The sequence below is a fragment of the Prunus avium genome, chromosome 5, assembly GCF_965620075.1.
Source record: "Prunus avium chromosome 5, drPruAviu1.hap1.1, whole genome shotgun sequence".
Taxonomy (NCBI): Eukaryota; Viridiplantae; Streptophyta; class Magnoliopsida; order Rosales; family Rosaceae; genus Prunus; species Prunus avium.
In genome coordinates, this window is record NC_142288.1 from 28,134,273 (window position 1) to 28,161,015 (window position 26,743).

Genomic DNA, 26,743 nt, shown 5'->3' on the forward strand with positions numbered 1-26,743 from the left:
CATTTTGTCTATGAATGAAAGCTTGTTTACGAATAGATGACATAATAAAACTGTGCAATTAGAAACCAAATCCAATAGGTATTTGGATTGATGATGGGGTAGTTTGAAGGTAGGTCTAGTTGCATGTGTGTCACTGCCAAAGACCATTTAGTCCAACGACTTCACTCATTAAGGTCAACAAATATTAAGATATATATGTCTCCTTGGTGAATACATTATTATCTTATTTATGAACAAAAATAGAATAACACACTTGCAAGAACATATATTTTTTAATATTTTATTTATTTATTTGAGACAGGAGTCAGGAGAGATGGACATTTGACTTTGGAGACTCTTTAGACATTGTGTTTGCGAAGATCTGATGGGAAGGAACACTCCCCTCCCCCAAAAGAAAAAAGAAGAAAGAAGAAAGAAGAAGAGATCATATATCTTTTTCTTCTTATGCCAACATGCATGCATAGAGATTCTCCCATAACCTAGATTTCGTGCATTTTGCGGTGCTTTTGTAAATGATAAGCCACCCTTTCCTTCCAGAATAAACCACACATAAAAAGATATGAATTCTTAAATCTCTGTCTCCTTCCAGCTGATCACATATGTATATAATGGTTCTAGTTAGGGACTATAATGTTTGCCAGCAGAATAGTTAGGGGTTATCATTGTTATAATTAACACTAGTAATAGTACACATACATAATGTCAATTTGCAGTACCAGAAAAATAGACCTCTAGCTACAGTTTTCCTATTCTTTATTGATTTTGGTCCAACCTACAATGATTTGAGTTTGACGGCGTATCATCAACCATGTATAACATATGGTTAGATCTTAACAAGTGCTAGCTACAACCTCGTCTAAGAGAAGATAATGAGAAACTTTATTAATTTGTTAGGCAGGATAAGAAAAATGCTTACCTGCATTTCATAATGACCCCGCTTTGTAGGGGTGTGATTTCAAATGTTAGGCCAATGGCCATGATAGCACAAGGAAGTTAAGATTTGATTAATACTTCACCATTTATCAAGATGGCCCAAATTTATGTGCAGAGTCATAAGTTCAACAGATGGTTCACTGTAGTTTTTTTTAAAAGAATTCAGAATTTAGTCATTGGTTGCTTGCTAAAGGCCCTCATCTACGGTAACTTGCAAGCAGCCGTTTTGTCTTTTGCCTTGTACTGGCCAAGCATCTCGGCTACAGTTTTGCATCTGCACTGGTTTCCTGGCCTAATCACATCACCGTACACAGCCATTTCAATTATGTCAAGCTCCTTATCTGCAAGTTAAACGAGATACATGATTCTGAGATGCATGTCTCACCAGTTCTAATAGCTGCTACAGGAACGAGAACGTGTCCAAGACTAGTGCATACATTTGTTTTTTGTTTTTTATTTCAACCAAGCAAATCACATTTATGTTCACTCAAGCAGATAGGCTATCAGAAGTTTGGATGATTATTTCTAAAACGTATGACTATGATGACATCAAAGTTCAATAGCGAATGGTAATTAAAGACTTTAGACTCTTGCAAGATCTAAATTTCTCAGGAACAAGCAAGAAGGATTCAAGGTAATAAGGAAGGATCAGAGAAAAGGGTTGTTATGAGAATAATGGCAGAAAGTAGTTATGAATTTTCAAGCGAACATTTTGCTATCAGAAACAAGTTCTAAGTGAAGGTATAGCTTAATCTACTATGTGTCGTTTTCACATTGAATACAAGTTAGACAATGTACATCCCAATTCCTGAATAAAGAAATATGCTCCATTCTGTTTAGATAATTGATCATCAGTTAGTGTCTTCTGGATATAAAGCTCATAACTTTTTCACAACTAATTAAAATGCATACCAGATACCAGAACCTAAGTAAATTTGTACTTCCAACTTAATATCAGTCTCAACATGGAAAACTGGTAAGTTTAGGTGCAACTCAACAAAGACCAAGCTAACCAAAGTCAAACCCTTCATTCCGTCCCCAGAAATCTAACCCACAATACTCTTAGCGCATCTCCATTGGGAACAATGACCTGACTAGAACATTTACAAAGCATTGGACATATTGAGACATAAATCCCAAATACCATGACAAACACTACCAAGGTATATATGGACCTAAAACAAATATTCTCATTGTGACTATCCCTTCGGACTTTAGACCAGAAAAACAGTTCAAAATCGTGATGAATGCTTTTGGGATGATACTTGAAATAGTTATCAATGGAATAAAGGAGCATCAGAACTAAACTTCTACAATTAAGTAACATCACATAGATTCATGAAGCACCTTCTAAACTTTGACTATAGACATGGACAGTAGAAACCAATGACATAATAAATTAGTCGTGTAAACTTTATTTTTTGTTTGGATTGAAACTCATATGCACTCTTTACTTGAAAATATTTTAGTAACGTTCCCCCTAGAAGCAATAGATGCAAACCATGAGAATGAAATGGTGTTTACAATTCAAAGACCAAAACTATTTTGCTCAACCCAATAACCAGAACATGGAAAGTATAAGCTAAACAGAACGGAACACAGAATCTAATATTAATAGTGAACAAAAGAACATGGAAATCAGACCTGTAAACTTGACATCGCAAGAGTAACCTTTCAATTGAGTCTTGTCAATCTGGTCTTTGTCTGATTTGAATCTGTTCACTCTTGTTTGAAGAATCTGACAATTGTCTTCTGTGGATTCACCACCTACAACAAAATCCCAAATCTCAATGAACTCAAACACCAAATTGGTTGGCAAATCAAGGCTCCTCTTTGTTTATTTGGTGAACTGAGGAGTAAAGAACTAATTTTGAAATTTTATGCCTCCACAACGCCAAGGTTTTGAAAAACTCAAAACGTCTAAATCAAAGTAAATTACATTATATTATAATGAGTCACCGAAGTCCTGTATTGTTACTTAGGATGCCACACAGCAACAATTGTAGAAAAAAGCTCAAAACTTTTAGTTCTATATATTGTTTCTTTCCCACCATTACTCAGCACCAAGAATAGAATTGAAAAAAATACACAGGGCAAGTAAATTTCGGAAACAAACGCGACATGATTGCACTAGTTCAGAAGCAAAACACAAACACCATTATCGAAATTGAGTTCAAGCAACTAGTATATGCAATCAAAACGCTAAAACAAAAAACACTCAGTTCACAAATCATCAAAAAGGATCAAAATATTGAAACTTCCCAGAAAGAAAAGGAAACGATTCAGTCGAAAAAGAGAAAAGTTAGGACCTTTGGAGAAGGGAACTATGTGATCGTACTCGAAGCAGAGGCAGCCCTGGCAGTTGCAGAAGCGCTTACAGACAACGTTACCAGCAGCGTCTTTGCGCCACCTCTCAGGGTGTCGACCTGGCACTACATCAGCCTTTGCCCAGCAATTGCTCTTTGCTTTTGAATCGAAGAAGCGTGGTCTATCTTCACCCTTGCTTTTACTACTGGTACCATTATCACCACCACCACGGGAACGGTGAGGCGAAGAAGAAGAAGGTGAAGAAGAACTCATCTCTCTCTCCCCCTCTCTCTCTCTGATTGATTTGTCAAAGTGTATTGGACCAGACGAGGAACGAGGGGAAGTTTCTCTCCCAGAAGAGACTAGAGTCTAATCCAGAGAAAACTTGCCTCAAACTGGAGTAATTTGGGGTGCCAGGTCAGATGCTAACCTGGCAGCGCAATCCAATGAGATTTTAACACCTGTACTAACTGAATTTATGCCCCCTCCCGCCACTTTTTTGTTTCTGTTTTGAGAACAGTACCTTAAGATTTTATCCTCATTCACAGCTCAAAACTCCCTCAAGCTCTCTCCTTAGCCCCTCTCAAACTCCTTGTACATTTGTGGGTTTAACAAAATCAAGCTCTGTCATTTTCATATGGTAAGTGGAAATTCCCAAGGGCTTTTTTTTCTTCCGTCGTTCTTGTAACCGTTGTAGGGTTTATAATTTCGCAATTTTTTGTTAAATTTCAAAAGAAAATAGAACAACATGCAATTGGTGTTGATTAAGCAACATTTAAGATCAAATGTGGCTAGTCAACTGATTCATAATAATCATGAACAATCTGATGCTGATAAGTGGCATAAATTTTGCATATGGAATAGCCAAAAAGGGAACAAAGATGTACACAATTCCTGTTTTGCTTAAGAGTTTTTCTTTTTCAAAAAAAGAATGACCGTAAAAATGAAAAATGTCACGCATCCTTAAAAGTCTTCAACTTTAATGGCATCTCGAGGCATTTCATAGGCATCTTTGGGCCTTGATTTCTTCACTCCGGCTGTGAACCACACTTTGTCAGACTTATAGCCCTCGACGCTAACACTTGTGACTTTAACCCAAACCAGAACCTTTGTCTTCATTCCTTCTATTCCACTAAGCTTTCCCCTTGACAATGTTCCTTTGATGCGAATGTTGTACCTCACAACAGATGAGTCCTTGAAACTCACCTCACAGGGAGAGGGCAAGTAGACAATGAGCTTGCCCTTTGATTCATCAAATTCATAACATGTTATGTTCCGGGGAAACAGGCCCGGAGGAAGGTAGTGCTCTCGGAGAAGATCAGGCAACGGTTTTTGTGGCTTGCCTATAAAAGAAGAGCAGAAGGGTCAGCTTCATTTATTTTGAAACTACATGTACCTTAAACATCCTCACAGACTATGCCATTTTAGTAGAAAAAAAGAGGTATGTTGTCTGTAGAGGCAGCGGTCACCAACTACGTAGAGCCAGGATCACTTAAGTGATGTGCATTTTGAGTTCACTCTACTAAGACAGTACGTTTATTATTGTGAAGCAGATGAAAAAACTAGAAGCTATGCTAATTCTGATACATTAAGTGAAGTTCCATGTGATACCAAAATAATTGCATACAGAACACACAGATAATGATGCATTATTATCTTCATCCTGCTATTAAGTAGGCAGTGGGAAGTATCCGAAGCGCCCGCGAATCGGTCAGTAATCTAGGCTAACTCAGTTTCTGTCACAAGTGTTGAGAAATCCAAATATTTATTTTACATATCTAAACCAACTCATAAATGAAGGATACTCCATAACTAGTGAGAGGCTTCTTATGCCACATCATGGCCCGGTGATACTCTACCATACATGCATATTCTTATATGCTTCAATTTGGTTCTAATTTACTTGTTTGTGGATTTGACCCTGCCCAAATGGAGATGTGTATTCCTACCTGATTAAATTATTAAGTATCTTTAAAGTAGCTCTGAATCATGAAATCAAGTGCAACTGCAAAAATTTGGCAAATGCAGAGACTTGTCTAGAAAAACAAGGCCAAGAAGATGACAAAAGGAACTTGCTTTTCAAATGGCTACTTCCAATTACACTGTTTTCCTCTGTTCTACCTTGCTACGATGTTCCCAGTTCTAAATTCTAAACCAATGTCTAGTATTATTGTCTACACCCAAAAAGTTATAAAAGGTTTCTAAATGAAAGATGTACAAGACTAAAGAGGAACATCAATACTTGTGAATTAAAAATTTTATCAGTAAACTCAGAAGGAATGATATGTCAAACAACAATAGATAGCACCACGCTCATGTTCTTGTATTTAGTTAAACTAAAATGAGTGCATTGAGGTTAAAAAAAAAGCTCCATACCTTTCAGCTTGTTGAATATCCATTTCGCTTTCTCCTCAACAGTGTTTGAGAGGGACTGAAATTATCATTCACATGTATAGTGTCAGGCAACACAAATTTTGTATTGTATTATCAGCAAATCGAAACACAATCTAGATTTAACAACAACAAAAAAGATCTCAGTGAAACAGAATTCTAAGGAAGACAATATCTTAAAATCTCTACGGGTCTCCAATTGATTATCTTTTTTTCTTAGCTCTTTGTAAAATGATCAAATGGGTCTTCTCCATTAAGCAGCATTATGTCAAGATTACAGAAAGAGAAAGAACAAGGGCCAAGAAGGCAATACATTCAAGATCATCAAGAAGAACGCAAGAGAGGAAGAAAGAAGAGAGATTGAAAAACCAAAAGAAAAGGGTAGGGAAGAGAGTGTAAACATACAGAGAGATCTTCAGTGATGTTGGAGATCTCTTCCTTGGCCTTCTTGGAAATCCAAAAGCTCCCAACTTTCGTGAGAGCTTTCTCCATTTGTGCTCCTTTCTTTTGGCTTTCTCGGTTCTTCAGTCCTCTCTCAAGGTCTCTCTTATGACTCAACCAGATTGGAAGATGAAGAAGAAGAATGCCTCAGTTAATCTCTCTCCGTCTGTGTGCAGTGTGCTTGTGAGAGAAAAACAGAGTAGAGATGACGAGTCATATCATAAGCATATGAAATATGAGTGGCAACTACCAATCTGCCAACTCACATGATGCTGCTACATCACAAAAATAAATAACAAAAAAGTCGATTAATGAATATTAAAAAAATTCAATTTCCGGTGTTGAAAACTAAAATTAAGAAGCTGGTTTTCACTCTTATGTTTAAAAGCAATAAAACGGAAAAAAAAATGTTTTTATTGATAGGATATGATACATTTTGGAAGAACAAACTCTAACAATACGGATCGATTCATTACAAAGTCAAAATCAGATCATGAATTTAGGAAACTGATGTGATGAGCTTTATTTTCAAATTTTGATAAGCTTTACTCTTTTTAATTTATTTATTTATAACCAAATGGATAGGTTTAAGCTATATCAAAAATATAAATTTCAAATTTAGAGATTGAGGTTTACATCAGATTACATCTAAAGAAAAGGAAACATGTCAAATTTAAATGGTTACTTCTGAAGTAATGAATTTATGCTAGTTGATAAAGTTTTTCCTCGTACCATCGGGTTGTCAAACCTAAAGGAGAATAAATATTTTAGATACATTTTAAGTTAACTATGCTTCCAATTCACTCAAGCCAATAGTAAGTGTTAATTATATTGCAAGTTAAGGGAGATGGGGACGAAACATTTTAACCATTCTCCATTTCATGGTTCAATAATGGTGTATGGGGACAAATGGGCTTATGAGGCTATGAGGCAATCACAAGTCATCCAGTTGGCATTTTCGTTCTCAAGTGAAAAGTCCTATTCGATCGGCTCTTTATATTAAATCAAACATATGAGAATGTGACGCTGATGAACATATGTTACACTTACGGTCGAATTAAAGATGTTTAGTTCTAATTTTTTAAGGTATATACCATCTTCAACAACTGGACTTGGGACAATTGCTTGCTTAGTCATCTCATGTTCTTCTATATCCTTTATCCTTCGAGTTTTGAAGGAAATTAATCAGTTTCATGCACTAGAAACCAAGGCATTTGATTTTGGTGATCAATCCAAGGCACAGGCGGAACACACAGAGGAACTTTGTAGCATCTTCCAAAACCACATAAAACCATGATTCATTTTGTTGTGTATCTCCAGAATTCTTGCTTGTTTCAGATAAGTTTTCCTCTGCTTCCTTTCTCCCCTTTCACTCACTCAATTTCAGGTACCATTCTTCAGCTTCCCATTAATGGATTTTGAGGTATAGCTTACTTTTTTATATACTGACATAAATTGTAATTGTGTCATTTTTGTTTCCAGGATATTCAATTGATTGGGAAATATGGGAGAGATTGATACCAAACCAATTGAATCAGTCCAGGCTGCTTTGTCTTTGTTTGAAGAGAAGACTGATCACCGGAAAATCCGGCCCACCGGCACCGATGTAAGACCTAACCTTATATGTGTACCTGCCATTAACTTGTAGTTTCAAGATTAGAAGATTCTTTCTTTTGAGTTTGAATTGTGATATATGCATATGGTTTTTCTAGCTTAACTCATAGCTTTGTTTTCGGTTTATGCAACTATGCTGTGAATTTTAGAGATGTGATGTATGAGATTTGATCATTATTTTGTAATTTCTAGGGTTTCCAGTTTTAATTTTACGCAAGTCTCAAATTGTTAGTAGTTATGCATATTTGAAGGTGATATATCCATGCATTGTGTCTAATCATACCAAAACTGATTTGCTCAACACATAAATGTTGTAATGAAATGTATGTAATTGTTTTCTTGATAGGCTGTTTTGGCATGCATTATGCACCTACCATATGGAAATCCTAAAATCTTGCAAATCCTACAAATAGTGATTTGTATATTGATTACTTTTGTTGATCCTCCAACATTCTTTTGCAGGAGAGTGAGAAAGAGAGAGAGCTTGAAGGTGTTTTGAAGGATTTGGCCAATTACAAGGTACAACTGGAAGCAAAGGATGCCGCCTACATGCAAGTTCTTCTTAAGCTGCAACACCACCAGTACACAGCCGATGAACTTTGCATCCTGCTTCAAAACATTGAGGTTGAGAGAGATAGATACATAGAAGAAAGCAAAGAGGCTAGAACTCAGGTGCACCAACTTGAGTCCAAAGTGAGGGAGATGTCTGATCAGCTCTCAGACACTCTCAAGGTAAGGGAGCAGCTTATGCATGTTTTTAGTGAGTTGAAGGCCACACAAGCAGAGCTGCTTAGCATGGAAACAGAACTTGCCGATGCCAGAGATTCGGAGCTCAAGGCTCTAACACAAGCGGAGCTGATGGAAACAGCGTTCGTCATGGAGAAAGATAGGGCAGAAGAGCTTCTTAAACATGTCTCGGAGCTCAGTGAAGCCGTGGTTATGTCAAATGTTGCTGCTATTGAAGCAGAGAAAGAGAAGTTGGTTTTATTGTCTGAGAAAGATGCTGAGATTGAGATAGCTACTCTTCAAGCACAGGAGCAGCTAGAGGATGTGAGAAAACAAATAGGAATGGTGGAGGAGTTGGAGGATCAGCTCCTTGCCAAGTCTTCATTCATTGATATGCTTCAATTGGAGATTAAACAGGTGAATGAACAACTTAGTTTTTCTGAGAAGGCTGCTTCTGATGCCATGAATGACTTGAAGCAGCTAGAAGAAGAGTTAGAAGTTAAGGAAAGAAAGATCTTGGACCAGGAAGGTTTCATTGAGGCACTAGAAATGGAGCTGAATCAATTAAAATTGGAGTTAATTAATGCAAATGAAGTAACCAAAAGCTTGAAGAGTGATGTTGAAATTCTTACTGAAGAACTACAGAAGGCCAAAACTGAGATTGATGAGATCAAGGAAAGCGAAAACAAAGCACAGGTTGAGATAGCAAAGCTGGAATCTGAGCTTCACAGAGGGAGGTCAAAAGTTGCAGCAGCAGAGGCAGCTGAAGCAAAAACTGAGAATGTCAAGTCTGGCTTGTACCTTGCAATTCAGCAACTAGCAATAGAAGCAGAGACCGCCAAGAAGGAAAACAGAATGTTAAAGCAAGGAGCAGATAGTTCAGAGGAAGAAAATCATGAACACTCTATCCTTGTTGATCCTCATTTGGAGAAAGATTCTCAAGAAGATGTTGTGGTTTCTAGAATCGATGAACTGAACCCTGAAGCAGAAGAGAGAACTGATGAGAATGAGGCCCAAGTAACAATTTCTTTGAAGGAATATGAGTCCTTGATTAAGAAGGCTGAGCAGGCTGATCAAATTCCTTTGCCATTGGAGGAAGGCTTTAGTCAGTTAAGCTTAAGCACCATGGAAGAGGAGTCTGAGTTGGAATGTCTGAAGAAGGAGTTGGAAGCTGCAATGGAAAAGGTAGCACAATTCCGCAACCGGGCTGAACAGGCTGCTACTAGGGCTGATCTTGCTGAGAAAGCTAAAGCAGGACTAGAGGACCAGATAAGGATTTGGCGACAAGTGAAGCAAAAGAGAAGAGCTGCTCTTGCTGCACTTACGGAGGTATCTGCTCCTAAACAATTCTGCCCTCCTCCATATGAGTCCCCTAAACAACTTAGCCCTCCTGCATCGGAAGAAACACGAAAAATATGTCTACCTTTGGGTGAGATTCTTAACATGAAATTCTAGTTGTTCTTGGTTAAGCTTAGGCCAGCTAATTGTTCATGTGACTGGCAAATACTGCTTGTTGAATTCATTTGTTTTCTAAGGTTAGTGTATCAGAACTTTGGATCAATAATGCCAATTTCTTAGTGTGCTAATTCGTTTTATCCATGTAAATGTATTCCTTATGCTGCCGTTGCACGTCTTCATTTTGTACATCTCTCTTTCTTTTTCTTTTTTTTAAATGTATAAGTGACCATTTTCCTATACTAGAAGATTCATTTAAACTTAACAAATAGGCATTTTGTTGCAATTTTACACTTCATGCACAAACGATGTTTCAAAGGAAGATGCTGAAATTAGTCAAAACTAATTGCTCATGTAACTTTCGACGCTCTCCAAAAGAGAACAACCTCAGGCATCTGCTTCACCAAAGCAACAATCTTCCACCTTAATATAACTCAGGTTTCTGAGCTTAATAACCAACTACAGTCAACTATGACTTGAAACTCTCCAATATTACTGCTGCTGCTCATTCACTAAGTTCCATTAGGCTTTCATTGTCCTCGAATTCAAAGTAGCTAGCAGAAAAAGTTTGTAACATATCAGTTTGCATACTATGGCACATTGAACAGACATAGCACAAAATTTTGATCCAATTAGTTTCTTGTGCACTGCAAGTGCAGTTAAAGAGGTTATGATATGGATGAGAGCAGTACAGGGCCATTTAAGCCAAAATGGATTTGGGGTCCGTTTCAACTTAGAAGCACTTTTTCTAGAAGAACCTCTCAAACACTTCCTTGCTATTAGAATTTTGGACATAGGGTTTAGGGTTTTAGCTATAGCTAGCATAGCATGCACATAGTTGATAGCCATAGTGTGAACTGTGAACTTAATTTCTTTATTCATATACTATTATGGTCCAGTCTCCAGTCTTTAAAGTATAAAAGTTTGAACAAGAAGACTATGAGTGCATATTTTAAACCAAAATGATCACAACTTTCTGCACACGGGTGGGGTGGGGATTGTTGTATATAATTGACCATAGATTAGCAATTAATAATCTTTTAATTAATGCACTAATTGAGTTGTATTTTGATTAAAAACACATGATTCACGGATCTTGAACATAGTTTGTAACAGAAACCTTTAGTGTAGTGGGTAGGCAAAAGTTGAAGAAGTTGTGGTTTTGGTTACAATTGGGTTAGGCTTACTTTGTTCTCAATATATGTGGTTTAGCTAATCTATTTTGGCTTTGAAATTGAATAGCTACCTCAAACGTATGCGTATCTTGATCTTGCAAAGTTTTCAACTTTATGATTCGGTAAATTATTTAAAGAAAATATCATCAATTGTGCGCCGTATGGTTACTATGATCTTGTCTCCAAGCGTCTGAGATTTGTTAACTAAAAATAAATTCCCTTTCAAAGTTTCTGTGATCTTGTCTCGGGTTGGATTATTATCTTTGTTGATCTTTGTTTAGATTTCTTTAAATTGTCTAGTTGAATAATTGAGCAAGTCATGAAAAAAGGTTTGACATTAATTCTCTTCCTTTCCTAACCTCAGTCTGTTTTTGCATGCTAATATTTAAATGCACAAGGGCGGCCAATATGCATCAAATTTCAAATCCAATTATAAAATATTTTGCAGAATTTTTGGCTGAGAGCTATAAACTAGATGGAGCTCTAAATGTATATGATTAAAATCTCTAATCTCATCTCAATGATTTATATAAATATAAGAGGCAAGAACTCAGTTTCCATATGTCCACATTCGATTACCTCATCACTGCTAGAGGATAAGTGCTAGCTTCAAAACATTTCATTATCTTGTTGTCACTCACACGCTTAATTTCTTGTTAATATTAATTTATCTAGCGGCAAATTAGATAAATTGAAATGCTTAAGTTTGACTCTATACTGCTTGGCATTTTCTTTATTTTTATTTTTATGAATTTGAAAGGTTCTTTTCTACTAAAAATTCAAGATTATTTACAATAACATGAATATAAAGGCTTCTTAGAGGATCATCATTGTATTTATATAAATAAAAAATAAAAAATAAAAAAGCTTTTCAATATGATTAATTAATTTTGCCATTGTGAATTTGTTATCATAACACTCCAACTAGAAGAAGAACAAAGCACACACACACACTCTCTCTCTCTCTCTCTCTCTCTCTCTCTCTCTCTCTCTCACACACACACACACACGCACGCACCCAACAAAGATGGTTGACAAAACAGAGTCTTCCACTTTGACTTTGAATTTATTAATTACTTGATTAAAATATGATTTATTATTAAATCAAGCAAATAGTGATTGCCCACGTCCCCAAGTACATGTACATGGAATAGCTTCCCTAGCTTTGCCGTGAACCCAAATCAAAGATGACGACTGTTGGCCGACCGCAGATGATAATTGCATTGCATGGCCCACTTACCTTTGAAAACTCACCACTAAAGCCTCTCTCTCAATGACATGCCATATCATATCTTGGCTTAGAAACTAAATAAAACCATGAAAATGAAAACAAATGAAAAACATGTTCTTTGACCGGTTACTTTGATTTCCATGCAGAAGCAATTTAGAAGTCTTTAATGTCATTTTCTTTGGTAATTTTCTGTCTGCTTTGTCTGGGACTTTTTTGCTTGTTTTGTATAGCGTATGCGATATGCTTGTCTCAACAGAAACTATTGTTGATTAAAAAAAGATGACTTAAATATCACTTTTCCTTGAAGGTACGTTTGGTTGCGCAGAAACAAATAATTCTTCTGCAGAATTGTAGATTATGTGACCAATAAGCAGATGTGCTCCTTCTCAGATAGTCAAGGTCCCATCTAGAAGTTTTTTTTGGTGTGGACAATCTCCCATCTAGAAGTCGTTGGGAAGTATTCTGCTATTGTCTTATATACAAAAGGTTATTTATTCTGCTATTAATTATGTCATTATATCATAAGCAGCCAAAGATTCTCATTGTTGGCTTCATTTGCAGTCTTTATTTATTTGAACAGCTCGTATTAGATCAAAATGAGAAGTTATTACCAAAGAATTATTCACGTAATTATTTTCAGGGTGTACTTATTTTTTCATGTTTGTCTTTTTTTAAAATTTAAATCTTTGTTAGGTGAGCAAATACAGGCTTAACTAAATCGACTAGAGCGGATGTGCTCCCCACCTTATATCCGAGTTCGAATTCCCTCTCCTTAATTTAGATTAGATTTAAGTAGAATATCGTCTTTGTATAAAATAAAATAAAAAATCTTTGTTAGGTGAGCCACCAACTTTAGCATACGCAAATTGTACCAAATGCTAATGAAATTGTACCCTGCATTCCAAGATTTGTCTTTCTAAGATTTGACAACAATTTGGTTACAAGAATCATCATGCAAACTACTGCTATTATTAATTGGATTTTAACATGAAGGAAACGGGTCTAACTCAACTTCTATGTGGGTAATTATGATTTTCTCAAAGGTTTTGCATCAAATTCCAAAACCACGGGTGTCCTTTGACTATGAAAATTATTATTCCTTTTGTCTAAATTTGCTTATTTTCTCAATTATATTATTATTATTTATAGCATATGATTTGTCCAAATACTAAAAATGAAAATAAAAAATAAACAAATGTCAATTCTAGAATCCAAAACAAACCAACGTGAAAGCATATAAGACATGGACATGAAACTCTTTTTTTCTGTGGGTCTTTTCTCTCTCTCCTGGGTCCTGAGTCCTGAGTCCTGAGTCCTGAGTCAAATGCCAAGCCGGTTTAAATGAACCGGTCAACATGGGCGGCTCAACGGCCCCTTACCTCATTCCCAGCAAGCAATTCTTGTATTAGTAATAGTAGAGCTTTCACTAATCAACGCAATTAACCAACATCGTTAACATTTTCAACCAATAATCAATTCTCTAATATTAAATCACTTCAATTTAATTAAAAAAGGAAGAAAAATTCGTTGTTCCAAGGTCTGGTTTCGTGTAAATATGCAGGCTCTGTCTTCAAAGACATTCCAACACGTTCAACTTCCACACGCACATTCATAACCTGTAAATTATAATTCTTTAATTTTTTTTTCTTGTTTTTATGAGAAAATTGTTCATGCGACTCTAGCAATTGATGAACACCAAAGTTTTTGCAAACAAAAATCCGAGAGGCCAGAAGATCATGCACTGCTCAAACAAGGAGACTAATTCATGGCTCATATTGTCTTCCATATTCTTAGCCCTCCTTGTCTTGATCACAGCAGGTACATGTTGAGATTTTTGAGATTTTTTTATATGGGCAGTTTTATTTTCTGTTTTTAATTTAAACCCATGTGATCGTTTCCCGATGATGATTCTTTACAGTTGCAAATATGTGCAGGCAATCATGGGTTAGTTTTTCGAGGATTCTGTTCTGTTTATAATAACAAGTACAACTTTGTTGTTTTTGTCTTTGACAGAAGCTTCTGTTGTTGCCGGAGATTCTCTAGACACAGACAGAGAAGTTCTGCTACGCCTTAAAGCATTTCTGCAACAACGTAACCCAGTAAATCAGGGTCAATACTCACAATGGAACCAGCACAGCAACAACCCCTGCCAGTGGCATGGAGTTACATGCAACAATGACACGAGAGTCAGTGTCGTTGAGCTCTCCGATAACGAAATCACTGGTGAGATTTTCCCAAACTTCTCGGCACTCACAGCACTTTCACACCTCGACCTCTCGAAAAACACTCTAAGCGGAGCTCTCCCAGAGGACCTCAGTAAATGCCACAGCCTCAAATACCTCAATTTATCACATAACATTATTGACAGTGAGCTCAACTTAAATGGATTGAATCAGTTGGAGGTTCTTGATTTGGCTGTCAATAGGTTTAATGGGGATTTGCAGATGAGCTTTCCTGGAATTTGCAATAATCTGGTGGTTGCTAATATTTCAGAAAATAACTTTACTGGTAGGATTGATCACAGCTTTGATGCCTGCTTGAAATTGCAGTACTTGGATTTGAGCGCAAACTATTTTAGTGGAGAGATATGGAATGGATTCACCAAGCTTAGGGAATTTTCAGTAGCTGAAAACTATCTTAGTGGGGCTATTTTGCCGTCCATTTTCACAAATAACTGTAGCTTGGTAGTTTTGGACCTGTCAGAAAATGGTATTTCTGGTGTTGTTCCAGCAGAGATTTCAAAATGCCAGAGGTTGGTCATATTGAATCTCTGGGGAAATAATTTTACAGGATCAATTCCGTCTGAGATTGGAAGGATTTCGAGTCTGCAAGCTTTGTTCTTGGGCAACAACAGTTTCTATAGGGTGATCCCAGAAACCCTTTTGGATTTGAACAACTTGACCTTCTTGGACTTGAGTAGGAACAATTTTGGAGGGGATATACAAGATATTTTTGGGAGATTCAGACAGGTGAAGTTTCTTATATTGCACTCAAATTCATACACCGGCGGTATATATTCGTCTGGAATTCTCAAGCTTCTTAATGTTTCAAGGTTAGACCTCAGCCACAACAACTTTACAGGTCCTTTACCAGTTGAAATTGCTCAAATGCCAAAATTGAAGTTCTTGATCCTTGCCTACAATCAATTCAATGGAACTATACCACCAGAGTATGGAAACATTCCGTCCCTCCAAGCACTAGACCTTTCCTTCAACACCCTAACTGGTGCAATTCCCAGCACCCTAGGAAACTTGAGCTCTCTGTTGTGGTTGATGCTTGCAAACAATTTGCTAACTGGTCCAATTCCACAGGAGTTAGGAAATTGTACTAGCTTGTTGTGGCTTAATCTTGCCAACAACCTGCTCTCTGGTCCAATCCCATCTGAATTGACAAAGATTGGGAAAAATGTTAAGCCAACATTTGAAACAAATAATCTGGACAGTGACCAGATCATAGCTGGATCAGGGGAGTGCTTAGCAATGAAGAGATGGATTCCTGCAGATTACCCTCCATTCAGTTTTGTGTATACAATCCTCACTAGAAAGAGTTGTCGAAGCATATGGGATCGGCTACTTAAAGGAAATGGCCTCTTTCCCATATGTGCTGCTGGTTCTGTAGTAAGAACACTTCAAATCTCTGGTTATCTTCAACTGAGTGGGAATCAGCTTTCAGGTCAGCTACCTCCTGATATTGGTAAGATGCAAAATTTTAGTATGATAAACTTGGGTTTCAATAAATTGAATGGAGAACTGCCTGCAAAGATTGGTCAGTTGCCACTTGTAGTGTTCAACATCAGTACGAACAATTTTTCAGGCCAAATCCCAACGCAAATTGGGAATATTAAGTGCATGCAGAATCTTGATATGTCCTACAACAATTTTTCTGGCACCTTCCCTGTGAGCTTAAACAGCTTGACTGAGCTAAGCAAGTTCAACATTTCATACAATCCACTCATATCTGGTGTAATTCCTTCAAGTGGGCAATTGGCAACATTTGAGAAAGACTCTTACCTTGGTGACCCCCTCCTGCAACTTCCACCATTCATTGACAACCCCACAGATGGAAGAGCAAAGAAATCAAATGTGAACCTAAAAAAGCCTACAAAGTTTGCTGCATATATGGTGGTCTTGGCTCTACTACTTGCTGTCTTGATATGTGGAGTTTTGTCACTTGTAGTCTGCTTATTTGGGAAGATCCCTGCAGAGCAACCAGGATATCTGTTGCAGGACGTCAAATACCAGCATGACTTGGCCTCAAGTTCCACCGGTTCATCACCATGGCTATCAGATACCGTCAAGGTCATTCGTTTGGACAAAACAGCATTTACACATGCTGACATTTTGAAAGCTACGTGCAATTTTTCTGAAGAGAGGATATTAGGGAAAGGAGGGTTTGGGACAGTGTACCAAGGAGTACTGCCTGATGGGAGAGTAGTAGCCGTGAAGAAGCTTCAAAGAGAAGGGCTTGAAGGTGAAAGAGAATTCAGAGCTGAAATGGAGGTTCTTAGTGGAAATGGCTTTGGCTGGCCTCACCCAAACCTTGTAACTCTTCATGGCTGGTGCCTTTATGGATCAGAAAAAATACTAGTCTATGAGTACATGGAAGGTGGGAGCTTGGAGGATCTTGTGTCCGATAGAGTAAGACTAACATGGTGCAGACGCGTTGATGTGGCTGTTGATGTGGCTCGAGCCTTGGTGTTTCTACACCACGAGTGCTTCCCTGCAATCGTGCACCGGGACGTGAAGGCTAGCAATGTGCTGCTGGATAAGGATGGGAAGGCTAGAGTTACAGATTTTGGGTTGGCAAGAATAGTGGATGCAGGGGATAGTCATGTGAGCACAATGGTGGCAGGGACAGTTGGTTATGTTGCACCAGAATATGGGCAGACATGGCAAGCCACAACAAAAGGGGATGTGTACAGTTATGGAGTGCTGGCAATGGAGTTGGCAACTGGGAGGAGGGCAGTGGATGGAGGAGAGGAGTGCCTTGTAGAATGGGCAAGAAGGGTAATGGGAAATGGACGGCTCGGATTCAATAGATCTGTGATACCCGTTATGCTTATGGGGTCTGGGCTTGTTGATGGGGCAGAGGAGATGTGTGAGCTGCTTAAGGTTGGCATAAAGTGCACAGCTGAGGCACCACAGTCAAGACCAAACATGAAGGAGGTGTTAGCTATGCTAATCAAGATATCCAGCACCCAAGGGGATTTCAATTATGGTTCCCCTCCTCCATTTTGATTTTAAATTCTAGTTTCTGTCAAAAAACTGTTACATAGTTTGCAAAGTAATTTAATTTCATACTCAAATTTTATTTCTGTAATTCTTGTAAACAAACATGATTCATGATGCTAAAGAATCCCCTCAATTTTGCCCATATATAAACTCTTGTGTGAAGTACTACAAATTCTCTGTTGAATCTTACCATCAACTTGTGAAACATGGTTTTCCATTGATAATAGCATTCTATTAATCTGATGGACAAAAGTATAACATCAGTCTATTTAATCAATTGATAACAAACTTGGAACAATTGTGACAATTTATTAAATAGTTATAAGAGAATTAAGCCAAAACACCCCAGCTTTAATAGAATCAAATCAATGGGTGTTGATTTTGTTGCTACAAATTTGGAAAATGGTAGGTGTTAGTGTAGACAAATGGGAAAATTTTAGTGAAGACAATGGCTGTTATTACAGAATTAAGGCCAAAAAATAAACTGCACAAAACATAGTTTAAATATGCCAAGCATTCTACGAATCTGGTGGACAAATGCCACAAACTATTAAATACCTATAACAGAATGAAACCAAAAGACCCAGACTTTAATAGAATCAAACACCCATAACAGAATCAAACCATGAGCAAGTTTGTTGTACAGAAGCAGAGATAATCTATACACCTATGGTCAAAACTGATACATGTATTGCCATTTATAGGCTAAGTTAATCTAATGGAGAAGTAAGCTATAAAAGCATAAATAACCTATAAACACCTATAGGTTATAGAAGCCGAATAAAGACAGAAATAACAGGCTATAGGTTATAGTTTTGTTCATTACATTTAAAACATCTGATGCATGTGGATTTGTATTAACAACACAAACCACAATTTGAATGCATTAAGTATTCTATTAATCTAATGCACAAAACTATAACCTCAGTGTATGCAATCAATTGATAACATACTCAGAAGAAGCTTGACAAATTACTAAATATTCATTGCAAAATCAAACCAAAAGACTCAAACTTTAATAAGGAACAGAACAAAAAAATGTGGTAAGCTAGTTTATTAGAGCCAAGACTTATTTCATTGTTTACATTTGATAATTATTTTCATAATATTAACCAGTTTCCTTAAACATGTTCTAGGATACTTCTGTTATATGTAGAACAACCATTACACATTTTGATACGCGTAATGGATGGTGGTACAAAGCATGTCCATCTTGTTACAAACCACTAAAAACCATTCCCCACACTGATCGGCTGGTTTGTCCAAAGCACAACACAAAAGATCAAGCCCCTCTCCCTTAATAATACAATTACTTTCATATAATTTATACTGGCCTCTGACTCGAAGAATTGCATCTGGGAATTCTTCTTGGCTGGTAAAACCCTTTTCAACAACCAAATGACAGTAAGAAATCCCTAATAGATGCTGTGCTGCTTTGACTATGATCATGGCATTGGTCTCATCGCTTGCGTCTTCAAGAATCAATCCCACGCTAAACCTGGATTTGAAATTTATGTGATGTTGTAATATCAAGTATAGCTGTGCTCAAACTTTATGAAAAAATTAGATGAAAGTAATTGTTAGTATTTGTATTACCAAGGAAAAGGGGCTTGATCTTTTGTGTTGTGCTTTGGACAGACCAGCCGATCAGTGTGGGAAATGGTCCTTAGTTGTTTGTAGCAAGATGGACACGCTTTGTACCACCATCCATTACGTGTATCAAAATGTGTAATGTTTGCTCTACATATAACAGAACTCCTAAAACATGGTTAAGGAAACATGTTAATGTTATGAAAACAATTATCATATGCATACTGACAGGAGAAAAATGAAATAAGTCTAATAAGAGGTATAGCAATTTGAAAATGTATAGATGCTTTGTTAACATTTTCACCTGATATTTTCAATACACTTGGTCTCAAGCCTTGTGTTGTGAACCATTTTTGTTTCCAAATCTTGTAGGGTGGTGATGCGTCGCAAAACATCTTGCAATTTAACAAAATAGCATTATAAGATTATTAGAATTTGTAAACCCTTATATTTCACAAATAGCAAAGCGAGTAACAAATTTCATAGCATTGCAAGAAGTATTGAAAATGACATTAAAAAAAAAATTTGTACATAATGCAGATTGAAGCAGTTATGACTCATGAGCATGTGTGTAGATAGCTAGCTTTACTTAACCACAATCTAAGATTGGATCATAAATCTTAGTAGAATAATACTTGGTTCCACTTGAAATTTGTAGCACAACACCTACAACTCAAGAAATATAAAATGATGTAATTAGCCTATGGTAGATTGCAGTTCCCACCAGAAAATTAAGTCAACAATCTTATTCCATTGTCTTAGTATTTATATGAACTCTGCTACTAATTGGATCAAGCCGGATTGAATTCATTAAGGTAATATCATTGAGATAAAAACTCATTCTAAAATCTAACAACTAAGAAATTAAGAACATAATTTAGGCTAACTTGGATAAAAACTCATTCCAAAAGTGTAATATCACAAACCAACAAACAAGAGATGTAAAAATTTATACCTCTTTTTACCGATTCCTCCCATTCCAAATTTTTGTTAACATAACACAATACCAAGCCTTTTTTCTTTTCTTTTCTTTTTTGATACGATGGTCTTCATCTGCAAGGAAACACGACATCAATATTCCTCACTTCCTTTCCTTTTAGCAAGAAATGTAAACAATTAAAGCAAAAGAATTTCATATAAACATTAAAACATATGTAACAGATGCTAGTGTTAAATTCAGAGAGACGGATCAGTGGCCCACTATTAACAACACCGATATTGTGCCCAACTTAACCACCTACAAAGCCCAGTAGGTGTGGGGTTTTATCACAAAAGGCCTCGGTGATATTAGTAGTGGAACCATTCATTATATATTGTATTTTATTTTATCAAGTTTCCGATGTGAGACTTTATTCTTTAACACGCCCCCTCACGTGGGACCACCACATAGTGGGTCACACGTGAAGCCAAGTCCACATCGGATTCAAATATTCAAGCCCAACACGTAAGCACCACGTATTGGGTAAAGGTAAGCATTCAAGCCCAACATGTGAACACCGCATATTGGGTAAGGGTAAAGGCCCAATTCAAGCCCAGTCAATCAACCCGCTCTGATACCATGTTAAATTCAGAAAGACGGATCAGTGGCCCACTACTAAAAACACCGATATTGTCCCCAACTTAACCACCTACAAAGCCCAGTAGGTGTGTGGTTTTATCACAAAAGGCCTCGATGATATTAGTAGTGGAACCATTCATTATATCTTGTATTTTATTTTGTCAAGTTTCCGATGTGAGACTTTATTCTTCAACAGCTAGTACACACAGTGATGCAAAATAAACAAATTGAAAATAGGTAAAGATTTATTGTCGAAAACTAAATTAAATTAGATTTGCAGAAAGAAAAAAAAAGAATTCGAACGAGGTCAACAAATTAAACAAGAGCTTTTTTCCCAACAAGAAAACATAATCTGGGTTGGTAGTTTACCGGCTGCTGCTGCTACAGCAGCGTCTTGGGATGCTCTTGCCTTAGGTTGCCCTTGGGGCTTTGTGCTGTAATTCTGTTTGAGAAGAGAGTTCCGTGGACTTGACACACCCCCAATTTTGTGCTTGAAAGAGAGAGAGAGAGAGAGAGAGAGAGAGAGAGAGAGAGAGTTTTGATCGGAGGTAGAGGATGGTAAAACTTGAGGGTAAAAAGCTTGCCAACCAACCATCTGTCGGGGTCCAGTGGACCCTTTGTCAAGTCATTTATCTAGTCTTGGATATATGTAGCTAAATAATGCATTTTTGGATGGAGAAAGGCTAAAAAGCATTTTTATAAACATTTTAAAAAACTTTGGAGTGGAGGAAGGCTAGTCCGTGGGGTTCAAAGGAAGATTGAATAATTGCCTACTGATTTTGTATTAAAAATATTGTCCCAACCCAAGAATAACTCGTCCCATTTGATTTGGAGGGTCAGATTTGTCGTTTGAAAAAATCTGTGCCGTTCATTTGAACTACAATAAAACAAAATAAAAAAGATTGGGCTAGGTGGAGCCAATTATGCTTTTTGTATTGTTGGTTGGTTCCATATAGAATGAGAAACATAATTGGCTGGCTACTTGTCTAATCACTCTTTTGTGTTTCTATGAAATCTAAAAATATACTCGCTTAGTGAAATTCAACATTATAGGTGGAAGTTAAATCCAAAATCCCGGATGACTGCTGTTGGCTGGGCCGCGGTGGAAATCAGGTCACTCCAGGTCTTGAACGTATTTATGAGGAGTTCGAGTCTGGTGTCATTAGGCTCGTTGATTCTCTTGACCTTGTATTGCTTGACATCAATGGCAGTGTGGTGTAGGAGGACGTTCTGTGCATGAGTGAGGAGCAACTTCAAATGCTTTCCACTCCTCATCATTTGTAAGATTGAGTAATGTACCGTCCTTGTACAATTCGTAGAGCCCCTTAAGATTATTTGCATCTGGACCTTTTTACGATTGTTGCTTTCAGCAGGTCGGCTGAGTATTAGTGTTTCATGGGCCGTATGACTTGCCCCAAGGCTGAAAAATTTCTATGGAACTACAGTACATTATTTGTTGAGGCCTTCTCCCTCATCCGCTCAAAAAGGAAGAGAAAAGAGGGCTTTCCTCCTAACATTAACTAAGCCTCAAAGTTGGGCTTTTATCTTCTTTCCTATTCCTCCAAGAATGCATAAAGAACGAAAAGCTTCCGCCCTTGGGGCTTTGTTTTCTTCTTCCCCCACAAAGAGATAAAGAGAGAAGCATGCAAGGTAGGCCTCTCTCTCTCTCTCTCTCTCTATAAGAATATTTAAGGAAAAATCAGTTTCAAAAACCAAATGGTGATGTTCTTCTCTTTGTGAATTTTCCTTGGCAAGTTGGAGTTGAAGTAGATGGTGTTGAGATAGAGGTCCCTAAGGTGAGTATGAAAAGATTTTAACCATAAAGACACAACAATTTAGTTGCTGATTCAGAAATCATCACCATATTGTTTGAGCTTTGGCTGTCTTCACGTTGATGGGAAGCCTTGGTTTCAGCAACCTTGTACATTGGCTATATATCCCACCACGGCCAGCTCTCTCTCTCTCTCTCTCTCTCTCTCTCTCTCTCTCTCTCTCTGTGGACAAAAGGGTGTTGATTAGTTTTCATCAAATTTAGGCTTTACTTGCAGCAGTTCCTATAGATTCTCTTCCAATGACAATCAAGTTTATAGCTAAATATTTCTCTACTTTTTTCAGATTTATCTCATGTGGTGTTCAGGCCTTCATGTTGAAGAGGGCTGCTGAGGAGCCACTTGGTCATGCAGCTGCCATTATCACTGATGTTCTTGAGAATGCCGAGACCAACCTCTTAACCAAGAAGAAGGGGATGAGATTTAGGGATTTCAAGAGAATAAGGAAGAGGGAATGTAAGAGAGAATATATCCTGGTAATTATGTATTTCAGATTATGATATCATCGAATGGTAAACACACACTTTAATACAATGCTTTTCTCCTAATATCACTCTAACAGACTTAACAAATACAGCTGCTCTCACTAACAGATTTAACAGAGAGCACGTGAGCTGCACATGATGAACTAACAGACTCATGGTTAACATTTTCCCTACCCAGTTGAGCTCCTCAGTCTCAGATGAAGACAGTGTTGTCAGAAAATGGGACTGTGTAACCCCTTTGTAAATACATCTGCTATCTGTTCTTCAGTAGGTATGTACTGCACAATAAGATCCTTTCTTTGTACCTTCTCTCTCACAAAGTGAAAGTCAATATCCAAATGCTTAATACGAGAATGGTATACTGGGTTTGAACTTAAAGCCAGAGCTGATAAGTTGTCACAGTACATAATAGGAGCATCAGGCAGAAACATCTTCAAATCCAAGAGAACTTGTTGAATCCATGCCAAGTCAGCAGCTGTGTTTGCTAGGGCCCTGTATTCTGCCTCTGTTGAACTCCTAGATACAGAACCTTGCTTCTTGGACTGCCAGGAGATGGGATTACTACCCAAGAATACTACACATCCGGTTGTAGACCTTCTAGTGTTGATATCCCCTGCCCAGTCTGCATCACTGTATGCATTAAGCTGCCAAGGACCTTTTGTAAAGCTACTCCAATGTACCTTGTATATATATGAGAATACGCTTCACCAAAAAATAGTGAACCTCAGTAGGATTATTCATATATTGACACACATGATTCACAGCATAGGCTAGATCAGGTCTTGTAAATGTTAGATACTGTAGAGCACCTACTAAACTGCGAAACATAGTAGGATCTGCCAAGGGCTCACCATCAGTCTGTAACACTTGAGTGTGTGGCTTACAAGGTGTTGCACAGGCCTTACATGAACTCATGCCGGCTTTATGTAGTAAATCTTTGGCATACTTAGTTTGACTCACGAATATGTCACCAGAGGAACTATAGGAAATCTGCAGACCCAAGAAAAAGGTGAGTTGCCCCATATCTTTCATTTCAAACACCTCACTTAAGTCTGTAACCACTTTTTGAATCAACTGATCACTAGAACCTGTTATAATGATGTCATCAACATATAGTAGTAAAATGATAATGTCATTCCCAGTATGCTGCACAAACAGACTTGGATCAGAATGTGAAGATTTAAAACCAAGAGCAGGTCGGTAACCTGTGAATTTGGCATTCCAAGCCCTTGGAGCCTGTTTAAGACCGTACAAAGATTTTTTCAGTTTGCAAACAAACTTTGGATGAGAAGAATCTTCAAATCCAGGAGGTTGTTTCATAAAAACCTCTTCTTCAAGATCGCCATGTAGAAAGGCGTTCTTGACATCAAGTTGTCGTAGTTTCCACTGGTTCATAGCAGCTATGCTTAACACTAACCTCACAGTTGTATGTCTAACAACTGGACTAAAGGTTTCCCCAAAATCAAAACCAGGCTCTTGGCTGAACCCCTGAGCAACAAGTCTGGCCTTATACCTCCCTACTGTACCATCTGGATTTCTCTTTATTTTGTAGACCCACTTACTTCCAATAATATTTTTATCACCTGGATTAGGAACTAAGAGCCATGTGCCTTGCATATGAAAAGAATCAATCTCCTCTTTCATTGCTTGTCTCCACTCAGAAGAAAAAGAAGCCACCTTAAAACTAGAAGGTTCATCTAATTCCGGGATAGCATGAAGACAAGTAAAATAACCTTGATAATCAGGAAACTGTTTGGTCTGAACTATACCATCTTTAGAAGGTATAAGGTAGTTCTTTGTTAATAAGTTATAAAAATAATGGAATGCAAAGTTTTTCACCATATAAAATCAGATTCACCTCGATACAGTCATATCGATGGATAATGCCAAGTATATTAAGCAGCTGCCTTTTGTACTCGTGTATTCGCTTTGTGTGCACATCAAACATTGCATCTAAACTAACCTGCAGTTGAAAGTGATAAATTTCAGTGTAATCTATTAGACATACCTTCAAGACAAAAGAGAAAAGATGAACAGATAGAAGTTCTAAGAACTTGGATCAGACTCTGGAGGGGAGGCCAAGGACATATTGTCGAGGGATGGGGAATGCCCGGCGGCGGGAACCTAGACCCTGTTCATTGTCGCAGTCAAACAGTCAGGTGACGGCTTTGACAGTAGAGGTGGCCGAGCTTAAGGGTCAGATGTCACAGCTTATAGAGTCCCTTGCTCGGTCCGGCATTCCAATTCCACATTTTGGTCCCTCATCGATCTCCGAGCCCCTCCAACCCGAGCATGGCCACCACACCTCTGCCCTTATCGACAATGTCCAAACCTCCGAGCCGCATTTGCCAGACGACCAAGTAGATTTTGGAACATTGTTTGATTAGATTTTTACTTTCTTAATTACATTTTAAACATTTCTCTTGTACTATACATTTATATTATTTTATAATAAAAAAATTTCTCTTCATTACATTTTTTTTTATTGCAATTTCATTTTATTACAAAAAAAAAATAAACCAATTTTTTTTAATACAAAATTTAAAAAGACATAAAATTAAAATTAAATAAAATATATTTTATTTTTGCGCGTCGAAACTCTTTTCATCACGCCAATTCACGTTTTTACAAAATACAAAAACGTAAAACTAAATTAAAAAAAAATATATTTTATTTTTGCGCGACAAAAGTCTTCGTCTCACGAAAAAGAAAAAAGCGACTAAGACAATTTCGTCACGCAACATAAGTCGTCGCGCAAATGTTTGCGACACGAAGAGTTCTCTCGTCCCTACATTTTTGTGCGATGAATATAAACCATCGCATTGTGTACCTGTAACGAACGTGCTGTCGTCGCGCAAAGGTTTGAGAGATGAACAATTGTGTCGTCCCTAAACTTTTTCTGTGACGAAGGTTAACCGTCGTTCAGTTTTTCGCGACCAATTAAAAAACTTGGTCGCGCAAAGTCTTTTTTCACAATCTTTGCGCGACGGATTCAGCGCGATGAAGTTTCTGTCGCGCTGAAATTTGTGCGACTCAAATATACATTGCACGACCAAATGTTCTTCGTCGCGCAAATTGTAAAATGTAGTAGTGACCTGCTCGGAGTTATTGAAACCTACTAGCTCCATCATCCATGGGTGAGCAAGGAGAATTCAAAGAGCATTGAAGTTTTCTTATGTATTTTAACCAAAAAGTTGTACGAGAATCTTCCTAGGCATGAATATAAAGAGTGAGCCTTTATCTTTATGAGGTGATCCATCAAATTAAAATCTCCCAAGCAAGCAAGGACACTTTGTTTCTTTCCTGCACTGCATTTTTTTTTTTGGGTGAAAACCAAGGTATCCCCCGCGCGATTGCGGGGACTAACCCTCGAGGTACTGTCGGGCGCAAAGCGGGGACCTCTCCCAACAAAGTCTGCTTTATTCGCAAGCGCCTGGGATCGAACCCAGGACCTCTTGTTTAAAGGATCCAAGCCCCTTCCACTTGGACCAACTCCTGTTGGTTTCCTGCACTGCATTTGCACATGGTAACTAGTGATGCATTGTACTGTCAACTACAAGTGTATCAACTTTTTAAAATGTGAGCATGCGTGCAGCTATTAATTTTTATAGCAACCCTCACCTACTCTTCAATGCTTTTCCAAGTGAAAAATGTCTACTTATTTATTTATTGTTTCTCTTTTTCTTTTATTTTTTGGTAAAAAATTATTTATTCTTTGTGAGCATGTTAAAAGACTGATTTTCTATCTACAAAGACTCACGTCTTGGATCAATGTTG

The 26,743-nt window shown here is 37.5% G+C and overlaps 4 protein-coding genes and 1 long non-coding RNA gene across 6 annotated transcripts; 2 read left to right on the forward strand and 3 right to left on the reverse strand.

The window, feature by feature from the left end:
• Positions 1–857: 857 nt before the first annotated feature.
• LOC110762359 (HNH endonuclease domain-containing protein) lies at positions 858–3,616 on the reverse strand. Its single transcript, XM_021964992.2, has 3 exons — positions 3,243–3,616; positions 2,578–2,700; positions 858–1,274 (listed from the first exon to the last, which is right to left on the reverse strand). Exons 1-3 carry the CDS (start codon positions 3,511–3,513, stop codon positions 1,135–1,137), a joined length of 534 nt encoding a protein of 177 aa, XP_021820684.1. The 5' UTR covers positions 3,514–3,616; the 3' UTR covers positions 858–1,134.
• Positions 3,617–3,994: 378 nt separating this feature from the next.
• On the reverse strand, positions 3,995–6,309 carry LOC110762361 (uncharacterized protein At5g01610). The gene is made up of 3 exons (XM_021964994.2): positions 6,037–6,309; positions 5,617–5,671; positions 3,995–4,583 (listed from the first exon to the last, which is right to left on the reverse strand). The coding sequence occupies exons 1-3, from the start codon at positions 6,121–6,123 to the stop codon at positions 4,204–4,206; spliced, it is 522 nt and encodes a 173-aa protein (XP_021820686.2). The 5' UTR covers positions 6,124–6,309; the 3' UTR covers positions 3,995–4,203.
• A 692-nt stretch (positions 6,310–7,001) lies between these two features.
• Positions 7,002–10,056, forward strand: LOC110762362 (uncharacterized). 2 transcript variants are annotated; one of them, XM_021964995.2, is made up of 3 exons: positions 7,002–7,459; positions 7,555–7,678; positions 8,149–10,056. In XM_021964995.2, the coding sequence occupies exons 2-3, from the start codon at positions 7,577–7,579 to the stop codon at positions 9,865–9,867; spliced, it is 1,821 nt and encodes a 606-aa protein (XP_021820687.2). In that variant the 5' UTR covers positions 7,002–7,459; positions 7,555–7,576; the 3' UTR covers positions 9,868–10,056. The 2 variants fall into 2 exon arrangements, with proteins under 2 accessions (XP_021820687.2, XP_088109598.1); XM_088253472.1 differs by having other exon boundaries at positions 7,002–7,678.
• Positions 10,057–13,654: 3,598 nt separating this feature from the next.
• LOC110762363 (Leucine-rich repeat protein kinase family protein) lies at positions 13,655–17,587 on the forward strand. Its single transcript, XM_021964997.2, has 2 exons — positions 13,655–14,091; positions 14,287–17,587. The coding sequence occupies exons 1-2, from the start codon at positions 13,962–13,964 to the stop codon at positions 17,508–17,510; spliced, it is 3,354 nt and encodes a 1,117-aa protein (XP_021820689.2). The 5' UTR covers positions 13,655–13,961; the 3' UTR covers positions 17,511–17,587.
• Positions 17,588–18,535: 948 nt separating this feature from the next.
• LOC110762364 (uncharacterized) lies at positions 18,536–21,289 on the reverse strand. The gene is made up of 5 exons (XR_015835976.1): positions 21,022–21,289; positions 20,050–20,147; positions 19,399–19,489; positions 19,101–19,262; positions 18,536–19,002 (listed from the first exon to the last, which is right to left on the reverse strand). It is a non-coding gene; the product is annotated as an uncharacterized LOC110762364 (long non-coding RNA).
• Positions 21,290–26,743: the final 5,454 nt, after the last annotated feature.

Bases quoted from the DNA above. Each gene is read 5' to 3' on its own strand.
- LOC110762359 (XM_021964992.2), bottom strand. From the start codon at position 3,513: ATGAGTTCTTCTTCACCTTCTTCTTCTTCGCCTCACCGTTCCCGTGGT. The intron at 2,701-3,242 runs GTCCTAACTTTT...ATTTTGTTGTAG, and splicing joins CATAGTTCCCTTCTCCAAAG to GTGGTGAATCCACAGAAGAC. The intron at 1,275-2,577 runs GTCTGATTTCCA...TTTAACTTGCAG, and splicing joins TTGCGATGTCAAGTTTACAG to ATAAGGAGCTTGACATAATT.
- LOC110762363 (XM_021964997.2), top strand. From the start codon at position 13,962: ATGAACACCAAAGTTTTTGCAAACAAAAATCCGAGAGGCCAGAAGATC. The intron at 14,092-14,286 runs GTACATGTTGAG...TGTCTTTGACAG, and splicing joins CCTTGTCTTGATCACAGCAG to AAGCTTCTGTTGTTGCCGGA.
- LOC110762362 (XM_088253472.1), top strand. From the start codon at position 7,577: ATGGGAGAGATTGATACCAAACCAATTGAATCAGTCCAGGCTGCTTTG. The intron at 7,679-8,148 runs GTAAGACCTAAC...ATTCTTTTGCAG, and splicing joins TCCGGCCCACCGGCACCGAT to GAGAGTGAGAAAGAGAGAGA.
- LOC110762361 (XM_021964994.2), bottom strand. From the start codon at position 6,123: ATGGAGAAAGCTCTCACGAAAGTTGGGAGCTTTTGGATTTCCAAGAAG. The intron at 5,672-6,036 runs GTATGTTTACAC...TGATAATTTCAG, and splicing joins ACATCACTGAAGATCTCTCT to TCCCTCTCAAACACTGTTGA. The intron at 4,584-5,616 runs GTATGGAGCTTT...CTTCTTTTATAG, and splicing joins GATATTCAACAAGCTGAAAG to GCAAGCCACAAAAACCGTTG.